This window comes from Budorcas taxicolor, chromosome 17, assembly GCF_023091745.1.
Source record: "Budorcas taxicolor isolate Tak-1 chromosome 17, Takin1.1, whole genome shotgun sequence".
NCBI classification, from domain to species: domain Eukaryota; kingdom Metazoa; phylum Chordata; class Mammalia; order Artiodactyla; family Bovidae; genus Budorcas; species Budorcas taxicolor.
The window spans coordinates 52813959-52839128 of NC_068926.1; the positions used below are offsets into that span (position 1 = coordinate 52813959).

The 25170-nt window shown below is 40.9% G+C and overlaps 2 protein-coding genes and 1 non-coding gene across 4 annotated transcripts in view; all 3 read right to left on the reverse strand.

The window, feature by feature from the left end:
• Nucleotides 1-5332, reverse strand: part of CCDC62 (coiled-coil domain containing 62) — a 38575-nt gene extending 33243 nt beyond the window's left edge. Inside the window, exons 1-2 of the mRNA XM_052654831.1 lie at nucleotides 5258-5332; nucleotides 3314-3506 (exon numbers count right to left, since the gene is read on the reverse strand). Coding sequence (XP_052510791.1) covers nucleotides 3314-3506; nucleotides 5258-5332 — 268 coding nt within the window. The remainder of the gene's footprint in view (nucleotides 1-3313; nucleotides 3507-5257) is intronic.
• A 4929-nt stretch (nucleotides 5333-10261) lies between these two features.
• Nucleotides 10262-22174, reverse strand: DENR (density regulated re-initiation and release factor). 2 transcript variants are annotated; one of them, XM_052654855.1, is made up of 8 exons: nucleotides 22060-22174; nucleotides 21154-21267; nucleotides 17421-17440; nucleotides 16661-16745; nucleotides 14690-14773; nucleotides 11539-11655; nucleotides 10675-10814; nucleotides 10262-10567 (listed from the first exon to the last, which is right to left on the reverse strand). In XM_052654855.1, the coding sequence occupies exons 2-8, from the start codon at nucleotides 21257-21259 to the stop codon at nucleotides 10523-10525; spliced, it is 597 nt and encodes a 198-aa protein (XP_052510815.1). In that variant the 5' UTR covers nucleotides 21260-21267; nucleotides 22060-22174; the 3' UTR covers nucleotides 10262-10522. The 2 variants fall into 2 exon arrangements, with proteins under 2 accessions (XP_052510815.1, XP_052510816.1); XM_052654856.1 differs by having other exon boundaries at nucleotides 21998-22137.
• Nucleotides 12637-12766, reverse strand: LOC128062699 (small nucleolar RNA SNORA70). Its single transcript, XR_008200849.1, has one exon. It is a non-coding gene; the product is annotated as a small nucleolar RNA SNORA70 (small nucleolar RNA).
• Nucleotides 22175-25170: the final 2996 nt, after the last annotated feature.

Below are 25170 nucleotides of genomic sequence, written 5' to 3' on the forward strand. Positions count from 1 at the left end.
GGCCACAGGACTGGAAAAGGTCAGTTTTCATTCCAATCCCAAAGAAAGGCAATGCCAAAGAATGCTCAAACTACCACACAATTGCACTCATCTCACATGCTAGTAAAGTAATGCTCAAAATTCTCCAAGCCAGCCTTCAGCAATACGTGAACCGTGAACTCCCTGATGTTCAAGTTGGTTTTAGAAAAGGCAGAGGAACCAGAGATCAAATTGCCAACATCTGCTGGATCATGGAAAAAGCAAGAGAGTTCCAGAAACACATCTATTTCTGCTTTATTGACTATGCCAAAGCCTTTGACTGTGTGGATCACAAGAAACTGTGGAAAATTCTCAAAGAGATGGGAATACCAGACCACGTAACCTGCCTCTTGAGAAATCTGTATGCAGGTCAGGAAGCAACAGTTAGAACTGGACATGGAACGACAGGCTGGTTCCAAATAGGAAAAGGAGTACGTCAAGGCTGTATATTGTCACCCTGCTTATTTAACTTATATGCAGAGTACATCATGAGAAATGCTGGACTGGAAGAAACACAAGCTGGAATCAAGATTGCCGAGAGAAATATCAATAACCTCAGGTATGCAGGTGACACCCTTATGGCAGAAAGTGAAGAGGAGCTAAAAAGCCTGTTGATGAAAGTGAAAGAGGAGAGTGAAAAAGTTGGCTTAAAGCTCAACATTCAGAAAACGAAGATACGACATCTGGTCCCATCACTTCATAGCAAATAGATGGGGAAACAGTGTCAGACTTTATTTTTGGGGCTCCAAAATCACTGCAGATGGTGACTGCAGCCATGAAATTAAAAGACGCTTACTCCTTGGAAGAAAAGTTACGACCAACCTAGATAGTATATTCAAAAGCAGAGACATTACTTTGCCGACTAAGGTCTGTCTAGTCAAGGCTATGGTTTTTCCTGTGGTCATGTATGGATGTGAGAGTTGGACTGTGAAGAAAGCTGAGCGCTGAAGAATTGATGCTTTTGAACTGTGGTGTTGGAGAAGACTCTTGAAGAGTCCCTTGGACTGCAAGGAGATCCAACCAGTCCATTCTGAAGGAGATCAGCCCTGGGATTTCTTTGGAAGGAATGATGCTAAAGCTGAAACTCCAATACTTTGGCCACCTCATGCGAAGAGTTGACTCATTGGAAAAGACTCTGATGCTGGGAGGGATTGGGGGCAGGAGGAGAAGGGGACGACCGAGGATGAGATGGCTGGATGGCATCACGGGCTCAATGGACGTGAGTCTGAGTGAACTCCGGGAGATGGTGATGAACAGGGAGGCCTGGCATGCTGCGATTCATGGGGTTGCAAAGAGTCGGACACGACTGAGCGACTGAACTGAACTGAACTAGGCCACAGACCTACTGTATCACAGTCTACTTATTAGTAAGATCCTGAGGACTTCCCTAGTGGCTCAGATAGACCTGGGTTGGATCCCTGGGTCAGGAAGATTCCCTGGAGAATGGAATGGCCACCCACTCCAGTATCCTCGTCTGTACAATTCCATGGACATAGCCGAGTGGGCTACAGTCCATGGGGTTGCAAAGAGTCAGACACGTCTGAGTGACTAACACTTTCACTTCACTTTTAGGTAATTCACTTGCATATTGAAGTGGGAGTATACTTCCAGAAAGGGAAATGCAGAGCCATAGCTTGGTATATCTTCAACTTTACCAGAATTGTCACGTGATTTTTCCAAAGTAGTTGTACTAATTGACTCTCCCACTAGCAGTCAGTGAATCTTCCCTTGCTCCACAATTTTACCAGTACCTGATATTTTTCGCCAGTCTGTTAAGTGTAAGAAGTCTCATTATGGTCTTAATTTTCGTTTGCATTTCCCTAATTTACGAATGAGAACTTTTTTGTAAATTCATTGGCCAGTTTTCCATGAAATGCCTATTCAAATGTCTTGATCATTTTAAAACCAGATACTAATGGTTATACAGGCAGACCTCTGAGATACTGTAGGTTAAGTTTCAAACCACTGCAATAAAGGGAATATCATAATAAAGTGAATTACATAAATACTTTGGTTTTCCAGTGCATATAAAAGTTATGTTTATATGGTAGTATATTATAGTCTATTAAGTGTGCAATAGCATTATGTACAAAAACCAATGTATAGACCTCAATTTAAAAATACCTTATCGGGACTTCCCTGGTGGTCCACTGGTTAAGACTCTGTGCTTCCAATGCAGAGGGCACAGGTTTGATCCCTGGTCAGGGAACTTAGATCCCAAATGCTGTATGGCATGGTCAAAAATTAAAACAAAATTAAGTTTAAAAAATAAACAAATACTGCATTATATGTATATATGTGTGGGTGCATACAGTTAGAACTTAGATCCCAAATCCAGTATGGCATGGTCAAAAATTAAAACAAAATTAAGTTTAAAAAATAAACAAATACTGCATTATATGTATATATGTGTGGGTGCATACAGTTAGGGTAAAATCAGATGGTCATCAGGAAATTGAAAAATTAATCGTATTTAGACTGTCACATTTATAGAATCCTTCGTGTAACAAAAGCAAAAAAAAAAAAGAAGGTGATATATGTTTATCTCTCTTATTTTTTTGACTGTGTTGGGTCTTAGTTGCAGAGCCCAGGTTCTCCGGTTGAGGCATGTGAGGGCGGCAGTCGTGGCATGAGGGCTTAGTTGCCCCATGGCATGCAGGATCTCAGATCCCCAACCAGGGATCGAATCCACATCCCCTGCATTGGATTCTTAACCGATGGACCACCAGGGAAGTCCCTACTTTTCTATAAAGAGATCTAGTATTTCGTCCTCTAGTACATTCTAGTAATATTGACATAGTGTCAATAGAACAGTCAGATTTTAGGGCAGCACCAAAAGGATGACAGTTAAATATGGTACAAAGGGAAATTTTTGTAAGCCACTTTTGAGGTTGCTGTAATTTTAAAAGATGACTGTTTTAAGTACTTGAGATCAAGTTTAATATCAAAAGTTTAAAATCTCTGAGTCAGTTCAAAAGGAATGGTCAGTTCAGTGGCATCTTCATTCATATTCTAGCTCAAAACTAATTTCCTTCAGGTTCACTCTTGACCCTGTCTACTGGAGCCGTCCCAGCACTCTTTCTATAGTTAAGTATTAATACTTTGCTAGCCCTACTTAATTCACATGTGTTTGTCTGTTCTGCTGTGAATCTTCATGAAGTCTTCCTATCTTCAATTAAACTCTAGGACAGCAGGGACTGTGTTGAGATGTTCCTTCTCTATTTTTCACATGAGCCCTTTCAGTATGCTGGCAATGTACCAGCACTAGATGGATGATGCTGAATATATGTCTGACCTTCTAATTTGCTGCAACGTTCTTCCAAAGTCAGCACTTTCTGCCGATCCTCTTCCCATGAAAGAAGTTGTCTCTGATGTACTGCAACCATATCATTGAGCTCTCTATCTCGATCTTTCAACTCTCCAATGAGCAGCTGCAGCTCTTTCCGTTGTTTCTCAATAGTGGAAATCTCAACCTCTGACCCGATGTTCTAAATATAGAAAGTAGATTCATGTCAAAATAAAACCATTGACATAAATCAGCCAAAGTATATTTTCCGAACAATTATATTGGGTTGGCCAAAGGAATTTTAGGGCCAACTCAGTATCTTCTTTTGCTGCCAATTCAAGGTAGCAACTTGAATCAAGAAATTTTATTTCTTGATTATAACATGGCAGCAAAATTATGTATATTTAACATATGCTAACATCTACTATGCACTCTGTCTCTTATCATTTTCTGTCATACCAAACACACTACTCTTAAAGAACAGGACCAGCTGTAAAACCTCCATTGGTTAATCACAGATAAACCCATTTCTGCATTTTTTTTTTCTTTGCTGTCAACCCTCCTTGTATCAATCAACAATATTATCCCCCATCTTATACCCCCATCTAGCAATTCTAGAACAATCAAGTAAAGGGAAACAGGAAGTAAATACTGTTTAAATATAACTGGTCCAAATTCAACATACCTACTTAAAAACAAATTTTGTAAAGGTAAAATTTCAAACATACACAGAAGATAAAAGAACAGTATAATGAACCCACATTTGCTCAGTAGCTAGGTCTCACTACTATAAAAAATTTTGCAACATTTCAATTTTCCTTTTTCTTTTTGTTGTTGATAAAAAATATATTTTACTTTTAGATACTTTGGTATGCCTCTCTAAAAATGAACATTTTTATATAACCAAGATCCCATTTTGATACCTAACAAAATTATCTACAATAATTTCTTTTAAGCATACATCATTTGAAAGTCTAGTGCAGTCAAGTTGGTCTCACCTAAGTGGGAATCCAGAATGAGCCACTTGGTGGCTCCAAGACCTTGGGCAGGTTACTTTACTTTCTTAACCCTTAGTATCTTTGCTGTGAAATGGTAGTAACACTATTTCAATTTCTTAGAGTCGTGTGGATTAAGCAAGATAAGGTCTGTAAAGCACTTCCCATTGTGTCATTAAAAATGACACACTATTGTGTCTTTAAAAATTAATCAACAGTTAATCTAAAAAAGAAACGGAGAATTTTTTCCAGCCAACCTGAGGATTATAACCTGGGAGACAGTCTTTCAAAAAGCTCTGAGAACCATTCTGCCTGTAAGATGTCAAAACCCAGTTACATATGTTTTCAAGACAAAGGGTTGAAAATATATCAAAATAATACATTCACCTTTACACAGTTCAGTTTTGCACAGACAAGGCAAGTGGTGGGTCATTGTGACCCCTTACATGATTGAAAAAGGAATGCTATCTATTAAGGAGTTGCTTGCTAGTTCTAAGAAAAAAACCACCCTTTTTTTTTTTGTAAGCAAGCATTCCTAGGTCTTCTAAAGGGATCTAGTTAATGTATAAGGGGGATGCACAATACACACCAAAGGGGAGGAGGGTGTGGCTCAAAGTGCAGAGAATATTTTATGTTAAAATTTTCATGTCCTGCCTTAATAAAATTTTGTTCCATCATAACCGATCAACAAACATTAGCTATTATTAACAAATTATTAGCAAGACTGTAAGTCACATTCTGAAGTATGGCACTGTCTCCATATATGAACTAAAGAACTAAAAAACAAAAAACTGAATCACTATGCTGTACACTGAAACTAACGCAATATTGTAAACCAATTATACTCCAATTAAAAAAAAAGTGTTATTGTTTACCAGAGACCCATGTACATCATTATTGCTTTCTGAATTATAAGATTTGTAGAGAAATAATAACGACGAATGAATTAGTTACTTACTAAACACAGAAAATGGAACTTGAAGTCAAGGAATTCCAAGCCATAAAACTTGAATTCCAGTCTTTGGTAAGCCATTTCACTCACTCATTCACTCAACCAATATTCACCGGGCAGACCAGTTGCTTGGGGCATTGAGCTCGCCAGCCCGGAGCACGGATTCTAACACAGGAAACAACAATGGACCAAGTGTGCAAAACACGTTCATCTCAACCTATACGGACGAGGGACACGCACATCTTGGGCAAGTTTACTTTCAAGATGTTTTGGGAAAACTGGTGATTACAGCGCTGCTCCACTCGCAGGTGGCTGGGAAGCAAGGGCAGGTAAGCAAGCGAGCAAGTGTATAAAGAGAAACAACTCTACAGATGCCCATTGGTATATCGTTAAAAAGTGAGCACCTCGCCTGGGCTAAACAACACGTTTTCATTAAGGTAAGGAAACGGACGTGACGCTCCCCTGCGTCCTGGGTATTGTTTCACATTTTAAGCAGGAACGATTCCTGAGTAACCCCCATGCACGTCGTCCCAGAGGACTGCTCTCCGCTCGCCCTGGGACGAGCCGGCGGAAACCGGAGGCGCCGAGGGGCTGCCGCTCACCTGGCGCCCGGCCAGGAAGGAGGCCGAAGGGTTCATAGGTGTTTCCTCCACCCCCAGAGGCAGTCGGTGTGCGCAGCGTCACCTTAGAAACGCCATCGGCGCGCCTGCCCGGAGCGGCGGGGGGCGAGCCCCGAGCCCCGGAGCCCCGCGCCCTCGCCGGCCCAAGCCAGCCCGCCCAAACCGCCGACCCCGCGGAGCGCGCCCGGCCCGCTCGGCCTACGGCGGCGCCGAGGGACCGCTCCAGCTCTCGCGAGACCCCACGGAGGCTGGCTCCCTCCTGCCGCGTGCCGCGCCGCCATCCCGGCATTTTGTTCTCGCAAGTCTGGAGACTCTCGAATGGTTTATCTGGCGATGTAAAAGCCGTTACCCGCGGCCCACGAAGGACCGCTCCTTCACCACTACTCAGAGAATGATGGAACAAATGAACGGCCGTCTCTGCCACGTCCTGACCTATGTATGACCAGCTGCTTACAGATTCGCATCTTTCCCTCCTAAACTGTGAGCGCTGTCGCCTTAGCTGCCCTGCACACCCGGGTAGGGAGAACAGTCAGTACCTGGCACTCAAATGATGGAGGCAGACGCCACCTCTGGTAGTAGTTGATAGTCAATTGCTGACCAGCGCCGCAGACAGTTCCAAATTGAGAATCATAGATGGAGAGGAAAAAGTTTCGGTGTTTTTTTAACTCTTGATGTAGCTTTTTTGTTAAATAATGAAGTATCTCTTGGGGTGGGCGTGCACCCCGTGGTGTACATCAAATGAGGAGATGCACCTTTTGGGGTGGACGTGCCCCCTTAGGGTGGACGTGCACCCACCCTTCTGTTCAGCCTGGAAGGGTGCTGTCCCTCTTGAGGGGTGCTCGGGCTGATTTCATCAGGCCCTGGATGACTTGATTCCTATTGTTAAATCAGTCCCTATCATAAGTCAGGTGATTCCCATTGATTCGGTCAACACCCTGTACTGTGTGACTCCTATGTATTAAGCCAACCCCTAAATCACGTGAGTCGCTGCTGATTAAATCATCTCCCTCAAATACTGTCACCCACCTCCGCCCCCCCTCACCCTTCCTTAAATCGAGTCCTTAAATCGCCTAACGTTCATTAAACCAATGAAACATCTTAGGTTTCCTGACACCACCCCCCGCCCCCCCCAATTAAATCACCTTACCTCTTGGGACACACATTAAGGAGATTGATTTAATTAGGGTCACTATATTTACTAAGGCAGATTGAATCAGCAGGTGTGCTGTCCCCCTTGGGGGGTTGTGTACACCCCCCTGCGGTAAGTCAAATGATGATGTACCTCCCTGGGGTAGAGGTGCACACCCTGAGGGTCCTGCCCCCTGGGAAGGGGATGGTTGTGCACCATGGGGGGAGACCCTTGGCACATTATCCTGACAATATTTACCATGTTTTGAGTTAAGACTTTCTTCTTCTGTCCATAATCACCCCTTCCCCCTTTTTACTCATTATATAGGAACTGGACTATAAAAAAGTAATGCTTATTATATTTAACCTCTGGTCACCCACCCCTACTGCTTAACCCATAAGATGGCAGTGCTGGCAAGACAAATTTGTACTAGTATTTCAACTTTACTTTTGGTTGACTGTGAATTAGCAAAACACGTCCTCGTGTTCATAAAAGATAACCTGAACATGGAAAAAACAAATTTTAAATTTCTTACCTTGGAGCTTCCCTGGTGGCTCAATGGTAAAGAATCCACCTGCCAATGTAGGAGACACCAGTTCGATCCCTATTCGGGGAAGACCCCACATGCTGCAGAGCAACTAAGCCTGTGCACAACTATCGACCCTGTGCTACAGAGCTGGGGAGCCACCACCACTGAAGACCATGCTCCACGGGAAGAGAAGCCACCGCAATGAGAAGCCTGCAAACCAAAACTAGAAAGTAGCCTGCACTCTCAACTACAGAAAAGCTCTTGCAGCAATGAAGTTTCAGCACTGCCAACATTTTTAAAAAGAAAAAAAACCTTACCTTGAAACTTGACTGATTTGGATGACACTTGTCTCCTTAGGATTGGCTCATGTTCAGGAGAACCAACAAGACAATGCCTTAAGAGTTTAAAAATCAAGAAAGCAAATGCTGACTAATTGTTAAATGACCTATCAATAGATGACTATGCGGTAAGTTGTGGTGGTGGAATGAGAAAGATGAAAAGGAGTGTGGTTGAATATCAGTTTTCCACGTGAGGAAAATTTTAACTTACATGCTTCTCAAATTTCACTTTTGTAAAATTTGGGAGTTTTAGGAAGCCCTAAAATGTCATTCTTTACCAGACAATCACATGCCTAATATTCACTTTAAAGGTACAAGTATATGAAGCAGTAAGAAATGAGGCTCATTTTTATGAGTTATGGTTGCTAAGTACCAACTGAATGTGGGTAAGAGAGTTATTATGACTAGTTGCAAATCAAAAATCTTAGTATTTTAAGGTAAAAAATCTTTAAAGAGAAAATATAATTAAACAGCATCTAGTTATACACTAATTCAAATTGATGAACTCTACACTCATTCCAGTTTCTCTACCATATTTTCTAAGTAAAGGCATTTAGTAAATAACAGAATCTAAAAGGTATAAATTGTTTTTAAAAAATTATTAATTTTTAAGAATGAGAAAGCTACCATGGATTATACCTGACAGCTGACTTAATGTTATTTAACAACTATTTAACAACTAAAAAGGAATTTAAAACCATATATTGCCAGCATTTTTTTAAAAATAAGACACTACATACCAAAACTATATTTGTATTTGAAGTTGCCAGCTTAATCATTGTAAATCTCTTACACATATAAGGCTGTTTATTCTTTTTGCTAAAAATACTAGATTGTGAAAGTATTTACATAATAAAAGTATACATAAAATGTATGAATTCAACTCAGTCCTTGAACTATATATATATATAGTGTGTGTGTGTGGCCATGCCATGAGGCTTGTGGGATCTTAGTTCCCTGACAAGGGATTGAACCCAGGCTACAGCTGTGAAAATGCTGAGTCCTAACCACTGGACGGCCACAGAATTCCCCTTGAACAATAGGTTTTAATCAGAGATTAAACAGTTGCATTTTAAATTTCAAGTCAAAGAAAAAGATTCACACATATACACAAGGACAGTTTTAATCCTGCATTTTCCTGCAGTAACATCCACTGTGGCTATAAATGGACTGAAACTGCATTTGCCAAGAACTGTGAACATTAAGAATCTTTACATGAAGTCACGTGTGTTGATACAAGCACATAGACATCTTCCAGCACCAAGAGAATACATACGTAACACATATCAAGTGGTCTTAATGGATAAATTTGCTTCATTAGATAATTTTATTTAACTAAACTCACAGTTAATGCAGAATTTCATTTTCTTAATTTACATCTTTATTTATACATTCTTCCTAACGTTTCGATACTCAAAAACCCACTCATTCATTCAAGATGGTATTCTGCATGGCAACAGACAATGGGTTCTAACTTTCTTAAAAGTGTCGACAGCAACTTAAAATACCACTGAGTCTTCTTTCCAATTTGTAGCACCAGACTTAGGACCTTTATAAAAACAGTTTAAATTCATTTAATATATTCATTAAGATTCACTGTCACTGCTTCTCTTCTGAGAAAAACACATTTCAATTGCTGCTTCCCAGACTATACTGAGCAGTGCTGTATATTATTTTCAAGTGACTAGAAGAATTTCACTCACATAAATTTACAGCCAGAACAAGAACTCAGGCTCTCTGAAAGGTTGTCCACTCAAGACGATGAAAATAATGTATAAAATGGATTTGGGTGTCTGACCTCCTACTTAGCATTATCAAACACCTTTCCAAGTATTCTTAGACAGTATTTTAAAATATAAGCAAATATCCTACCACATGACACACCATCATTTCTTTAACCATTTCCCCAACTGTTGCATTTATAATCATTTGCGATTTTTTAAATATTATGAGTAGCACTGTGATGAACACCCTCATCCATAGTTTTAAGCAGCCATTATATCTTTAGGATAATGCCAAAGAAGTGGGTCAAACAGTACAGATGGTTTTAAGGCTTTTAATATACTTTACTAAATAATCTCCACAACAGCTCAAACAGCTGTTACCAACAATATGTTAATATGCCCACAAAGTGAACTTGGTTGGTGACCATGAAGCAAATTCAACCATACATCCATGAGATATTCAAGCATCTCAAAACTACCACACCAAATAAGCAAGGAGACAGTTATTACTGGTGATAAAGCCAAATTCAAATCTTTAAAATATCACTCAAATTAAAAAAATCATTTTTGATTAAATTGTATTTAAAAATAATCAACAGAAAAGCTTTCCACAGAAAATCTAGTTTTTCCAAAGATAAAGTTAAAAAGAAAGAGAAAAGTCAGTACCAAATGACCAAAAATTTTTATTTGACTAAATTCTATCTCATGCATAAGCATGACAGTCTCTCCTGTTTATTAGACTTTGGCAATTAAAAAAAAAACCAAAACACCAAAAAACAAGCAGCCTTGTACAGAACAGTGAAAATTCCAAGGGTGAAGGGTAGGCTACAGTTTTACTGTAGGATAAATATATATATTTTTAAAAGGCCTCTCTCCCTTTGGCCACATCAACAATCAGCTCAGATCATTAAATACAGACACATTTTCAAAATCACTTCTTCACTTCTCCAAGATCTTCAATGCTATCATCATCCACCTATAAAACACAAATAATTACATTTAATGAGCTGTGCTTAGCAACTAACATGGAAGCAACTGCTTTAGTAACTTACTTCTATAGATGCACAGGTTCCAAATACTCACCTCTGGCCATTTTTCCTGAATGACATCAATAATATCATCTGTAAAGTCTCCCTGAATGATGATTTCATCCTCCCCTGTTACTGAGGCACCACAGGAGAATTTCTGAGCAAAAAATCTTTGTGCTTCTTTAAGATCAATTTCTGTTATTTAAAAAAAAAGAAACAGTGAGACTATAATTGGAATCATGTCAAAGATATTTTTCCATTTTGAAATTTAATCTGCATTTTAAATTCATTAAACAGATCATATTAATGGGTTTCATGTTCCTTTCAGAACAGTAATTACAAACTACCCATAGGCAGTCATCTGAACAATGTAACGTTTTTAAGGTCAGATAAAGCCTTAGTACGTAAAAATAAGATCATACTATTCCTGATTCATATAGTAAGACCAAAATAAATCCAGGAACACATGAATTCCAACATTACATATACACTTCCAAGTAAATGAAGTTCTTGTGGTTATCCCTTTTTACAAAGGAAGACACTCTACCACTAACCACCTTCCCTCACCCTCTGTCATCCAGAGGGGACAGGTCATTTTCCAACTGTTTGGCTACTAAGACTGGGAGGGAAAGAGGAGCAGTGCTGGTAGACCTTAAAGGGAAACCTGTCCAGCCCTCATTTTAGATAAAACGTGCACAAGCAGAAATTCTGGAATGGAAGAAGTTAAACCATTCCCCTCTGCAAAAGATTTTTAAGATTTTAAGTTTGACTATAGTTAGAAATCAAAAATCTCATTTTGTATCCTTCTTAGCAAAAAACAGAACTGTAAAATTTTCATGATACTAGATTAAAAAGAGAGAATGAAATGAATTAATGAATAAAATTCACAAATTTTAAACATACTTAAGCTTGAACTCACCAAAAGTTGCAAGGCCACACACTCTCGTTACATATTTCTTCTTTGCTCTGGGAATTTTGGCTATCGTAACCTTTTGTGGTACAGTTTTCTTTTTCTGTTTTATTTGACCCCTTCCACCTTTATTTATTAAGAAACAGTTCAGGATTAGTTGTTTTATCATAAATAGAGAATACTATCTTTAAATATACTGATTTTCAAAAGGTATGAAATATTAATTTCCAAAGTTTCTTTTTCTAATACAAAATTCATGATTAATATAAACACAGGCATGAGTATTCATTCAGTCAATACATATTAAGTAGTATGTGCTGTGCACTGCACTAAGGGCTGAGGACACAAAGACGAAGAGAACAAAAACACAGCCCCCGTCCTCCAGAGGCTCTCAGTCCAGGGCAAGGAGACAGCAGGTTAAATTACAGCAATCTGGTCTATACTGAAATAGGATCCATGAACACAGCACTACCATAAGCTCTGCAGAGGAACGACTTACTCTACTTCCAGAGGACAGAAAAAGTTTCCCAGAGGAAGTGCCATCTAAGTGCCTGCAGAATAAGTTCATTTGAAGGGAAAAGGGCTGGTGGGGATATAAAAAAGGAAACGAGTACAGAGACAAGAAAGGATGCTGTAATTGAGAACTACACTTTGTCTTTTGGTGTGTGTAACAGGAAAGTAGGATTTATTGGTTGGCGTAGTAAGGAAAAGACAGTACCAAGGTTCCCATGAGTGCAGGGCCCGCCACTTGTCCAGGGGGCCATGGTTAGGGTTGTACTTGACCCCACAACCATCTGGGACGAGCCGCTTTTCTGCCTCCATGTTTTCAAACTCATCCACATTAAACTTAGTAAATCCCCAGTTCTCAGTGATGTGGATCGTCTGGCACCCAGGGAACTTGAGCTTGGCCCTGCAGAGCGCCTCAATCACATGCTCCTTATTCTGCAGCTTGGTATGGATGGATATCGCAACTTGACCAATGTGGACCCTGGCCACTGTGTCCTGGGGCTTTCCAAAGGCCCTTCACATACCTGTCTGGAGCCTAAACTGGGGTAGTCCCATAGGCACTTGGTCTCATTAGGGCGGATGCGAGTGCCTACTGGAAAGGGCTGTCTCCTTAGGGCGACTCATACAGGCCACAAGCTGAATACACTACAGAGGAGGTAGTGTGCTGTTCACAACCACTGCACACTGAGCCCCACGGGGAAAAGAGCACGGTTGGCTTAACTGGCTGCAAATACACTTGTCTGAAGGAAGCTTATGATATGTAGGAAAGAGAGCCAGATAGGCAAATATTATATACCAGTCATTTAAGGACTTCCCTGGTTAGCTTCCCTGTGGCTCAGAGGTTCAAGTGTCTGCCTCCAATGGGGGGGACCCGGGATCGATCCCTGAGTCGGGAAGATGCCCTGGAGAAGGAAATGGTAACCCACTCCAGTGAGAATCCCATGGTCAGAGAAGCCTGGTAGGCTACAGTCCATGGGGTCGCTAAGAGTCGGACACGACTGAGCGACTTCACTTCACTTCACTTTAAGGACTAGTACGTCAACCTCCGTTATACTGCAAATAAACGAACCCAGCAAACAAGTGACTATGCAAGAGTGAAATCATTGATTTATGGTCTGTCAAGATCATCATACCGTGTGGAGGGTGAGTCTGTGAAGAGCAATGAAAGAGAGGCCACTGAGGAGGCTTCTACATTAGTTCAGGCAGAAATGAATCAAAATCTAAATAAAGCAGTGGCAACAGCAATGGCCACTAGGCACAGAATAAACAGAAAGGAGATGAGATCACAGAATTCAGAACTGATTCAAAGAGGCAAAAAGAAAGAAGCCAAAATGGCTCTCAGGTTTAGGGCTCAAATGACTGGATAAACTGTGCTGTCGTTAATCAAAAAACAAAAGACGCAGATTTGGGACTTACGTAAGTTTACTTTGGAAGTGCTGTGTTTTAACTGCCTATGGGACTATGCGCATTTCTAGTCTAGAAACATGACCCAGGACTAGATTTGGGAGTTCTAAGTGCAGAGTTGGGGTAATAGTTAAGGATGCAGAAGAATCATCCAGGGAGGATATGCAGAATGAGAAGATACGTGCACAGAGTCCTGGGAAACACCATTTTTTTAAAGGGACAGAAGGCAGAAGTCTGCACAGAAGCCTGAGGAGGAAGGAAAGCCGAACGAAGGAGCAAGCACAACACTTCAGGAAGGGAGGCCTCAGATGCTCTCTCACCACTGAGCAACCCCCCAGCCATGTGTGACCCTGGTCAGAGGAGTTTCAGTGGCATGAAAGCCAGGTGAGGATAGACTGAGGACTCAAGACTCAATGACTGAACTGAAAGGAGGCTAGCTGAGTCTAGTCTTAGTAAGGAAGTCTAGCTAAGAAGGGAATGGGAAGGAGAATATGGCAAAGAGAGACACGAGTTCTTGGGGGAATGTTTTTTGTTTTTAATGCGAAGTCCTAGAAAATATTTATAAGCTGATTTGAGTCATGGGAGAATTAATTCAGAAACAGGCAGGGATAGGATACAAGGCACAAGAAATTCATTTTAGAAGGAGAGGTAGACAAGTATATTCATCAGTTGTGAAAAGAAAAATTCAACTGAGCTGACAGAAATAAGGAGAGAACAAAATCTTTTATAAATGTCCTCACTCTAATTAAATAGAATACACAGATACTTTTATAAGGTAACAAAGTTTTTAAGTCATAAACAAGCTGGCTGGCTGCTTTTTAATGTATATACATGGCAAATGAAACACGTTTCCTTGGGTCCAATTTACTGATAGAGCAAATCATAGGAAATCCAGTCATCCTGAGAACGATCCTGTACCCCTCTGTATGGTATTCACATAGAAGGCAGTAACAGGAAGATGTTATTCAGTTTGGGACTGCTTTCACTTCTTATTTCTTCTAGTGGTTGTTGTTTAGTTGCTAAGTCATGTCCAACTTTTTTGCAATGCCACGGACTGTAGCCCGCCAGGCTCTTCTGTCCATGGGATTTCCTAGGAAAGAATACTGGGATGGGTTGCTATTTCCTTCTCAAGGGGATCTTCACGACCCAGGGATTGAACCCGCGTTTCCTGCGTTGGCAGGTGGATTCTGAGCTTTCTGGGAAGCCGTATCCTAGCAGTATGTTTTGTGTAAATCAAATCACGCCTCACCTCTCTTTTGTTTTTTCTTCTCTTCCTCTTCCCCTGCTGTTCCTTGACCCTCACTAATTCCAGCTTCTTGTTTGGGTGAATTTTCTAGATGTAAAAACAAAACCCTTATAAGCACTGACATCACTTCATATTAACATGAAATTACCCCTGAGAAACCTCATACACAAATAAGGTATTTTTTAAAGTTTATTTATTTTTTAATTGAAGGATAATACATTTACAGACAAATAAGATATTTTACCAATAAGTGACTGTAACATTTATGAAGTCAGTGATTAATATTCCTGGACTCCTATCAGGCCTGATTCTGAAGTCATTATGGTAAGTGTATGGTGACAGAAGCCACATTAAAGTAGCATAAAACCCCCAAGACTCCACAGGAGTGTTTAGCATCAAGCATACTGATTCTGTTAACAGAAAGCCTGGTCCTTAATATGAAGATACGTCCTAGGCAAGTCACATGTTCAGGGCCCACCAGGCAGACTGACTGTTACATCAGATTTGAGGGTGCTTATCCAATCACAGACGGACCATGTTGTCTCAGGGGTTGTGCCGCATGGAAAACTATCTGAAAATCAAAGCAGCAAATAGCAGGATAACATTGGGTATACGCCCTGTTTCTGGCCCAGGGTTTCCTTTCTTCTGCTACTGCCTTCATTTTTACCAGACTTGTAAGAAAAGCCATCAATTTGTTAACTGAGAAAATCTGTTTTTCTGCAGTTTTCCTTACCTTTGGCAACAGCAACTCCATTCTAGTTGCTTCGGTCAGAAGTCTAGCTGGCCCTTTTCCTCACATCCCACATGCAACACATCAGGAGACCCTGTCAGCTCTACCTTCAAGACATGTCCAGAATCTGACCACTTCTCACCACCCCACTGCTACCATCCAGGACTAGGTGGTCATCCTCCTGACCCAATCACTGCAAGAGCCACCTACTTGATCTCCCTGCTTTGTTGCCTATGCCTCTCTTCAGTCTTTTTTTTTTTAGCCACGCCATGCAGCATGTGGGATCTTAGTTCTTTGACCAGGGATTGAATCTGAGTCCCCTACATCCCTGCTCTGGAAGCCCAGTCTTAAACACTGGACCACCAGGGAAGTCTCTCTTCAGTCTATTTTAATATAGCAGCCAAAGATGCTGTTGAAACAAAAGACCTTATCATCATTCTTCTGCTCAAACTGCTCCAAAGGCTTCTCATCTCATTCAGAAAAGCCAAGACTTGCTCTTTAAGACACAGTCCTTTGTTACTTCTCTGACTTCATCTCCTACCTTCCCCTGACCACCTTCCCACCAAAGGAAAAAAAAAAAAAGGCCGCCTTGCTGTTTTCTAAATATGCTGTATGTGGTAAGTGTTTGCCTCAGGGCCTTTGCACTGGTTGTGCTATCTGCCTGGAAAATTCTTCACCCAGATATTCAAAGGACTCTCTCCCTCACTTATTTTAGGTCTTTGTTCAAATGCCATCTTTTCAGCAAAATCTTTCAAGATTTCAAATTCCCTCCCCCTAAATTCTTATCTTTCCATTCCCTGCTTATCATAATTTAATGTATTTATTTCATTTGTCTTGTTTTACTTATTTTGTCTCTACTTCTATAATATAATTTCCAAAGACCAGGTCTTTTGTTTACTGCTTTATTCTCAGCATCTAAAAGAGTGTGTAGCATATAGCAGGCATACAAGAAATAATTTGTTAAGCAAATGAGGGAAAATATATGTCCCTAAATCATTTACTCTTTATATAAGAAAGTTGATATTTTGACCTATCCTATCCAGATAAGACTCATGAAGTGGTCCGTGATTTTATGTAAGAAATCTTAATTAACCCAAGAACTTAAAACAGTTTTAAAGTCAATAGATATATAGAGTGATACAATTCTGTTCCTACTAGAGGACTTTTGTATCCTTAAAATAATGCCCTACATGCATCTGTTTCAGGTGTATAGGCTTTTATGAAAGAAAAAAAAATGTTCATACCTACAGTAAGTTTTGCAAACTCATTTGGAAAATTCTTCTCTAACCATTGTCTACATTTAGCAACATCAGGCATATATTCACAGTACTGGAGGGGGGAAAAGAACAAACTGAGTCACAACAGTATATTTTTAATCATTTTAATTAAAAAATCATTCCCTGTGCTTGCTATTTATAGAATGATAAAATCAACGACTCCCACCTAATGTCTCATCCACAGAAAATCTGTATTCAAACAGGAAATGTCCCATAAGAAATTAAAAATTAAAACACACCTCCTCACTGTAGCAATTTATTTCCTTTCCGACAAACATAAGGGCCATTAGAAAAAGGAGGAAACAGACAAAAATAACCACAAGCATTTCTTGCTTCAGGCATATAGGCGTCTCATTTTTATGATCTGCCCACAGAGCCTGACTTAGAAGCTTATCAACAGAAAGCCTTACAAATAATTTATGCTTTCTCTTCTCTGTTTGGATGTTAAACTTTGACTTTAAGGTTACTCATTTTATTGGCTGACCATGAGTTCTGTGCAAAAATCCAAACTATGTATAGCCAAGTGCAAAAGACGCACACACACACAAAGTCTAAAAAAAACAATTTGTAGGACCATAAAATCATTCTAAACCAAAGTCCTCTGTAAAAGGTTGAAACTCTGCCAGCAAATAACAGAAAATGAAAAATAACAAAATGAAGTTCCCAAGCTAGCTATAAAATCAATGACCTCAAATTAAAAAAAAAAAAGAATTTGAAAAGAACTTACCTCTGTTGGTAATGAACAGACTGGGGAAATGGAGAGAAAAGAGTTGAAAATACAAATAAATAAATAAGTACACACACACAGGACTTATTTTTAATTTGACAAAATGCTTCATTTCTATTTTTCCTTATAACTTTTCTATACCACTTTTCAAATACTACCCCCATCATGTGCTTTTTTTGAGGTTAATGGCACATGGTTAGTAGAGATACTATCTTGATTTGTTTTTTTGATCTAAAGAACAATGTCTCCTTCAGTTGCTAAAACATCAAACTATACTATCTGGCATGTCTTACGGTTTTACCACAACCACTTCAATGGGTTGGAAACTAAGCTAGGATGGGAACCATTACCCATGCACAAAGCTTAAATGGAGCTGGTTTATTTCTTTTGATAACTTCACTAAAACAGCCGCTAATTTCCGTTCATACTAACACATTTACAGACTTCAGCAGCACCCCTGCTACCATTTCTCTGCAATAGTTTTCCTCTTCTTTTCATGTTATGCTATACAAGATCATGAAACTGAGTTTCCTTCCTTCAAAGGGAGGTTGGTTCAGTCTTGTCACTAGATAGCCTGCAAAGGCTAAGGGACTAGAAAAACTCAAGTTTCCCAATTTTAACTATAACTCTATTACTGGGTCAACTGCTTATTTTAATTTTTAAGGTGAGGAATGGACTGGTTCAGTGGCCCCAACACCTTGAGGCTTGTGAGGGAGAGGACAGGTAGTACACCATTACTAGTAACAGCAATTACCATCTACTGGGCACATCCCAGGCACTCTGTTATACTTTGTATCATGTTTCATCACCACAGCCTGATAAGGTAAGAACTACCGTATGTTTATTATGATTGAGAAAAATGAGACTTAGAACAAGTAATTCATTTGCATCTGGTTAGAACAAGATTTGAACCCTGGTCTGTTTCTGAAGCTCATGCTGGTTTTACTCAATTAGATCACAGAACCTATCAAGGCAATGCAGCTGTGTACCAGCGCATCAGTCTTTTAAAGATGAAGCCCTGAAATAGGTTCAATAGCTCACCCAATGACAAAAGTGGTAATGTGGCAGAAACTATTCAATAAAATGCACCATCTCTTTATTTCAGTTTAGAGTTTCCCACTAAAGCTCTGTCTGCTTAACCAGAGCTCTCTAATCTTCACAGTTCAAGTTCAATCACTAGTAGGAACAAATATTCAGCCACACTTTCAGGATATAATTACAGGTTAAATACCATTACTGCAAACTCTAAAACCGTAAAATTTTGTACACCATTTCAAATAATATTCAGTTCAGCAAAATTCTAATATGATGAAAAAAGTTGGACAAATCTTCCAAGTTTCACATTATTTGAGTCAATTTTCCTCCACAGATGATTTACTATTTGTAAACTATAGCTCTTCAATGAAAATACTGAGCAGTCACCAGCTTTACATCACTAACAACCTGATCTTATGTACCTGCTGATGATATATGAACAACAAAGTCCATCATCCATGAAACCTTCTGCTATGGTCTTCATGTTTGTGTCCCCTCAAAATTCACACTGTGGTGTTATTAGGAGATGGGGCCTTTGGAAGCATTATTTTATTCTTTTCAACAGCCCGCTGAGGTAGGCTCTGTTATCCATTTTCTGGATGAGGAACTGGCCAAGGTCACTGGCCTGGCTTGACCAATCCTGGCTAAGCCAGGATTCAAACTCAGACTAACTTCAGATTCTGAAGTCTCAGTACTGCAGACAAATGTCTCCCTGGAAATGACCCCATCCCACGTACCTTTGTTTTTCACTATATTTCAACCAGCATTCTGCACCAATTAGCTCCTTTTTTTCCCCCTCTACCCTGAAAATAGCATATTAAACCTTGCCCCCATAGTACTCTTGCCTGGAAAATCCCATGGATGGAAGAGCCTGGTAGGCTACAGTCCATAGGGTCACAAAGAGTCAGACACGACTGACTGACTTCACCTTACCACCTTTCCTTGCAAATTCTACCTATTACGTAAGGTTTCTCACTTCACTTTCCCAGCTTCCCTTCAAACAAAGATCCCTCCTTTTCCTAAAATCCTAATTAACAGCTCTGGTCAGTACTATTTAATTTACCACTGAATATTCCCTAAGTCCTTCTCCTACAACTAGACTTTAAACTCCTTAAGGAAAAGGTAATCCTGTCTCCATCCTAGTGCCTGGAATATCAATACAAACTAGGGAAATAAAAATAAACCTTTCCCAAAAAGGTTAGGGACCTCTGGTGACTACTGGTGAAATATCACTGGGTTAGCTGCATACTTAGTGCAGTTATTCAAAGCCATCTCAGAAGTGACATAAGCAATTGAAAAGGATGGCTTTCATATACTGTATTTCATTAATTCTTTCTTCTTTTCACTTTTATAGGGATGCATCCCATAATTATGGCATGTCAATCTTAAAAAATTTTTCTTCCTCAGTGGAACCTAAAATAATGGTGCATCTTATAACATACGGAGACTTAGATTCAATGAATTAGGATACAAAGAACGGTAACTCATAACTACATCTGACAAGGAAGAATGAATAAACTAAACCAGTATACTTTTTTAATAAGAGCACTTACTGTATTAGGTTCTTGTATTCATTGCTGAACCAGCTTTATAGGAATTATCTGACTTCAGATGTAATCACCATCTTTATTTTACAGACCTTAAGAAACAGCCCTCTAACCCTTAGTGAAATCAGGTAACTTGCCCAAGGTCACAGAGCTAGAATAAAGCAGGAGCGGCTGGTAATGCCCAAGGTAAGGATGCAAACCCTGGTCCATGACTCCAAAGTCAACCTTACATAAAGTTCCCCTGCCTACTCTCTGGGATATTTTATACTCATTTTATTTTCTTAATCAAAGATAGTAAATAAATGATGAGTCGATACAATTTTTCAACTCAGTGACATCACTTCTCCTTTTATAGTACTTAAATTCCAGAAGAAATCTCTATTACATTCACAGAAGGTAAGGTCCACAAGAACAATGACTTCTCCTAACTTAGTTATTATTCAGTCTCCAGCACACCAGTTAGGCACGTAGTAAGTGGCCAAAAATATTTACTGAAAAAGATAATATTTACTTGCCCTTTACTTTACTGTCTTATGTCTTCAAATTTTTCTGAACCTTTTCAAGATGCTAGTAAAACTAGTTATTTCCAATTAACAAATATTTCTGAATTGAAAATGAGGAAACACACTCAAAGGGAAAAAAAAACCCTGATCCACATTTTATTAATCAACTGTCCTACTGCCCATCACTCCAGTCTCATCATCTTCCACTTGTTATTACACTATTCCTACACTACACACTATACTCATACAAAACTGCTTATTTCTCCACAGACAAGCTTTTCCTTACACAGCTATTCACTTCATCTAGGATGCATTTTCCCACTCCCTCATTCAGTCATCCCTAAGAGTCAATTATCTTACAAGAAGCCCAACTTTAACGGCCAGACTGGAAAGTTACTTTGGGCTGGAATAATCTATTTACACATGTCTATTCCAACTGGACTGAAAATTTCTCCAGGCCAAGTAGCAAGACACAAGTCCCACAGGTTGGGAAAATCTGTTCATCCATGCCTCCTCTTCCCCAACTCCCAATTAAAGATTCACCAAATGACAAAGATGAAAAAATTACTTGGACCAAATGTGAAGCCACTGATCATAACGTATAAAAATATGGTGAGTAAAAGCCATTTTCTGCCTTCCAACACTTACCTCCACAGTAAAGGACTCGAAGTGGGTAATCTGCATCTAACTTGGTGTTGCTCCTCTGGTCTCCTCTGCAATCATGCCCACCGGATTCAGAAATGTCAGCAGCCATTTCAAAACCTGTCAGAAAAGAAAATAACACAGCTTCACTATTTGGGACCAAGGCCCTGAGAGAAACACTGTTCAAGTGTAGCCTTGTCTTCCAGTAGAAATCCCCCCGCCCCAAATCTGTTTCAATTCTCTGCTGAATGAAAGGTAAAAAGCTGGATCCATAAAATATGAGTAATTCTGGGCACACCATTTTCCAGGAAAGCGAGCGACAACAGTGAGATTCATAGCAAATGGACCATGACAACGAGGGGCGGGGCGGGGGGGGGGGCACCGGTGGAAGCAGCAGCAATGGGAAATAAGGATGGGGATAGTGACCTCGGTGGAGGCAAGGCAAAAGGTTTAGGGGGTGATTCGGAAGGGATGCAAAGTACAACAGAGAAAGGCCACGAAGCAGCTGAAGGGGCTGGAAAAACCTACGAAGAGGGGGTGAAGAAGGGGTGGGTCGCCGGAGGCGCCCAGAGTGCAGGGTGTGGGGGCGGCTGGATGCCAAGAAAGGGACGCTTTAGAGTCGGGAGAGGGGATGGAAATGGGAGAGGGCGGGGAGACTAGAGTCTGAGGAGACAAGAATACGGGCGAAAGAACCAGAAAGGAGCAGAATGTAAGAGGACTAAGGCGACAAGGGCGGTCAGGTGTGAGGGCGCGACCTGAAGCGACAGGGGCAACCCCGGGGACACCAGAGCGGCCCATGTGGGCGGGGGTGTGGAGGCGCCCGGCCCGGCCCCCTTCCGCCGGACAGCACCTCAGCTTCCTCACGCTCTCTACAAGCTTCTCCGAAGCGGGAGAGGCACGAGGGGTTATTACCCAGGCGGTCGCACAGCCTCCACCGCCTCCGCTCCTGCCACTACCGCCAGCTGAAGCGACACATGCGATTCCTCTTGCCCAGCCAGAGCCGCCCGAGAGCGCGTCTACCAGCGGCGGTCCCGCGAGATAATAAGCCTTTATCGCGAGACTCAGTGGCCGCCGGGCGGCTGTCGCGAGAAGCCTGAAGGCTGGGACGGGGAGGAATTGGAGAGCATGCGCATTTCGCTCAGGGGCGGGGCCAAGCAGCTTAGAGGCTGACAGCCAGTAGGCGGTGCTCGTTACTTGTGGGAGAGGGTGGGTGGTCCGCGGTCGCGGCGCGAAAGGGGGCGCTCTTTGGAAAGCGAAGACTGCTTACTGCTTGCTGCTGAGGCGGGGACGTGGCCGTGGCCCTGGGGTCTGGAGGGCCTCCTTCAGTCCTGACTAACCTCCCGCCTATTGGATGTCATTCCTCCGCGGGGAGATTGCAACTGGAAAATGCGTTTGGTTTAATTTCAACGCCCTACCCTATATTGGTGGAATTCTTTTTAAAAAGACAGTGTCAATGCTATTCCATTTTTCTCATTGCCCTGCAATCTCACCAACCTAACAACTATTTTCACAGCTTCCTGGTGTTTACTGATCCTTATATGTGTTTTAAATTGGAATTAAACTCTCCCACGTCACTGTAGACTAAAGTATTCACAACCTCAAGACTGCGATTTAGGTTTTACTTGGCTGGAATTTTAGGGCTTCAAGCCTAGGAGGCAGCGTCTCAAGTTAACCCGGAGAGAACTGTTCTGGGGAGGACAGAAGCCAGGATATATAGGCATTTTGCAGCAAGGAGCAGGTAGTCTGAAAACCAAAAGATTATTGTTAATTAAAGAAAATCAGGTATGTCAAGGAAAGAAATTAAGTGATTTTTCTGTGTGAGAGTAGATGCAGGAGTCTGGGCTTACTGAAATCTTTCCTTTAATATACACGTCAGCTACCTGGGGCCAATATCCTGTGTTTTCCCATCCTGAGTTTCCTCAGTGCTCATTATAGGGAGTAGCTGTAGTCTGATGACTGCTAGATGGCAGGTATTTTTTTCCTTCCCAAGTTCCCTCAGGGTTCACCAGCTCATAGTTTGGTGGTGATGATGACTGTGACGTCCTTTGTTTACTGATACTGCAGGAAATAGTCCATTTCTCATCAGGTTTTCACTCACGGTGTGTCTTGGCTTTGCTTCCATCTAATTGTTTCATTTTGGGAAAAACCCTTCATATCCATTTTCAGCCTGAGTCCTATTTAGGAAATGGGAATAACACTACAACAGTTGAAGAGATGTGGGTTAGGGAAATGGAGACCAAAAGTGCTTTGTAGATGTTGGAGGTGGTTCTTTTCTATTTTGCTGTTTCCTCCACTCACATCTGTCTCATTCTTCCCCTTCCCTACAACTTCGTTTGCCACCACCAGTACCACCCTTATATTGTCTGCTCAGAACTTTGTGTGTATGAAGCCATCTAGCATAATCTTTTGCACCAGAGACTATGACCTCTACTCTGATATCTTTCGTATATAAATGAGTGGTTTCCCCCTCTCGCAAAAGAGCATCAGTTCTAAAAGATAGTAAAAGATCTTGTTTCTAAGCCTATTCGATTCCAATAATAAAAGCTTCCATTTATTGACACTTAACATGCCAAGAACCTGTTCATTTGGAGATCGAGTCCAGGTGACTTCATTTCATAAAACTTGGGTTCTTACTATGTGCCAGGGGCTTCCCAGGTAGCACAGTGGTAAAGAAGCCACCTGCCAATGCAGGAGACACAACAGACGTGGGTTCAATCCCTGGGTCAGGAAGATCCTCTGGAGTAGGAAATGGCAATCAGCTCCAGTATACTTGTCTGGAAGATTCCATGGACAGAGGAGACTGGCAGGTTATAGTCCATGGGGGTCTCAAAGAGTCAGACACGACTGATAACTGAGAATGCCCTATGTGCTACATGCTGGGGAAGCAGTGAACAAGAGACAAAGTCCCTAGTCTTATTGAGCTTAACAGTCTTAGAATTACAAAATCCTTACAATGTAGTGACTGTCTCTAATTTCCAAATAGAGGGTAGAATCGAAGCTCAAAGATGGGAATGCATCGTTTACCTATGCTTAAGACACATAGCTAGTAGCATGTTAATGATCTTAAGACATACATATTTTTACATTTTCACATCTCTCATATCAAGATGTATTGCATGGAATGGAGTCTTTGCATTGTTGTTTTAGTTGCTAAGTCATGTCAGACTCTTTGTGACCCCATGAACTGTAGCCTGCCAGACTCCTCTGTCTATGGGATTTCACTGTGGCATAGTTTAATTCAGCAGTGTTTTTCCTTTGTTAGTGATGCATCTTGCTGTCAGTGGCATCTTAGACAGGAGGAAATATGGATAAGTGGCCAGTCCTGTGTAGTAGACCTAATGTCTTCAGTGCCATTCCTCACGCTTTTCCTGCTCTGCTTTGTAGAGAAGGGGGTGTTGACTCCTGCACACTGCAAGGAAGATCTCCCACAAGGCAAAGATCTCATGAGCTGCAACAAAGATCTGGTGCAGCCAAATAAATATTTCTAAAAATAAAAATCTAGTGCTCTTAACACATCAGGTGGGTGTACAGGTGAGGCAGACTACCTTACTAACAGAATCCTGTTTTATTTGAGGTTGCCATGTGTCCAGCTAAAGATGCTTGATTGCCCAGCCTCCCTTGCAGTGAAGGAGGCTAAGTGATACAATTCTGGTCAATGAGATGTAAGTGGGTGCTGAGAAGGGCATCTCTTCTCTTGGGAAACACTGTGAAAGATTTTTAAATGGACAAAAAAAGAATACTGGGTGTCCTGTTTAGCATTCTCTTCAGTGTTATCTTTCCTTGTCTTTATGCTATTTTACAATTTCGTAAGTTGTTAAAAATGGATAGTCATGCAGTTTGCTCTTGTCCATAGAAATGGAAATCACTTCTGTCTAGTGGAGCTGTAATCGATTATTTCTCTGTTGACTAGGATTCCATCTGCTTGTAAATTCATTTTGGCATTTCTGATTCTTATGTATGTGTATATGAATGCCTATGTGTGCTTGTTTTTAAAAATTCTTTGAATCGGTTTTCACATCTCCT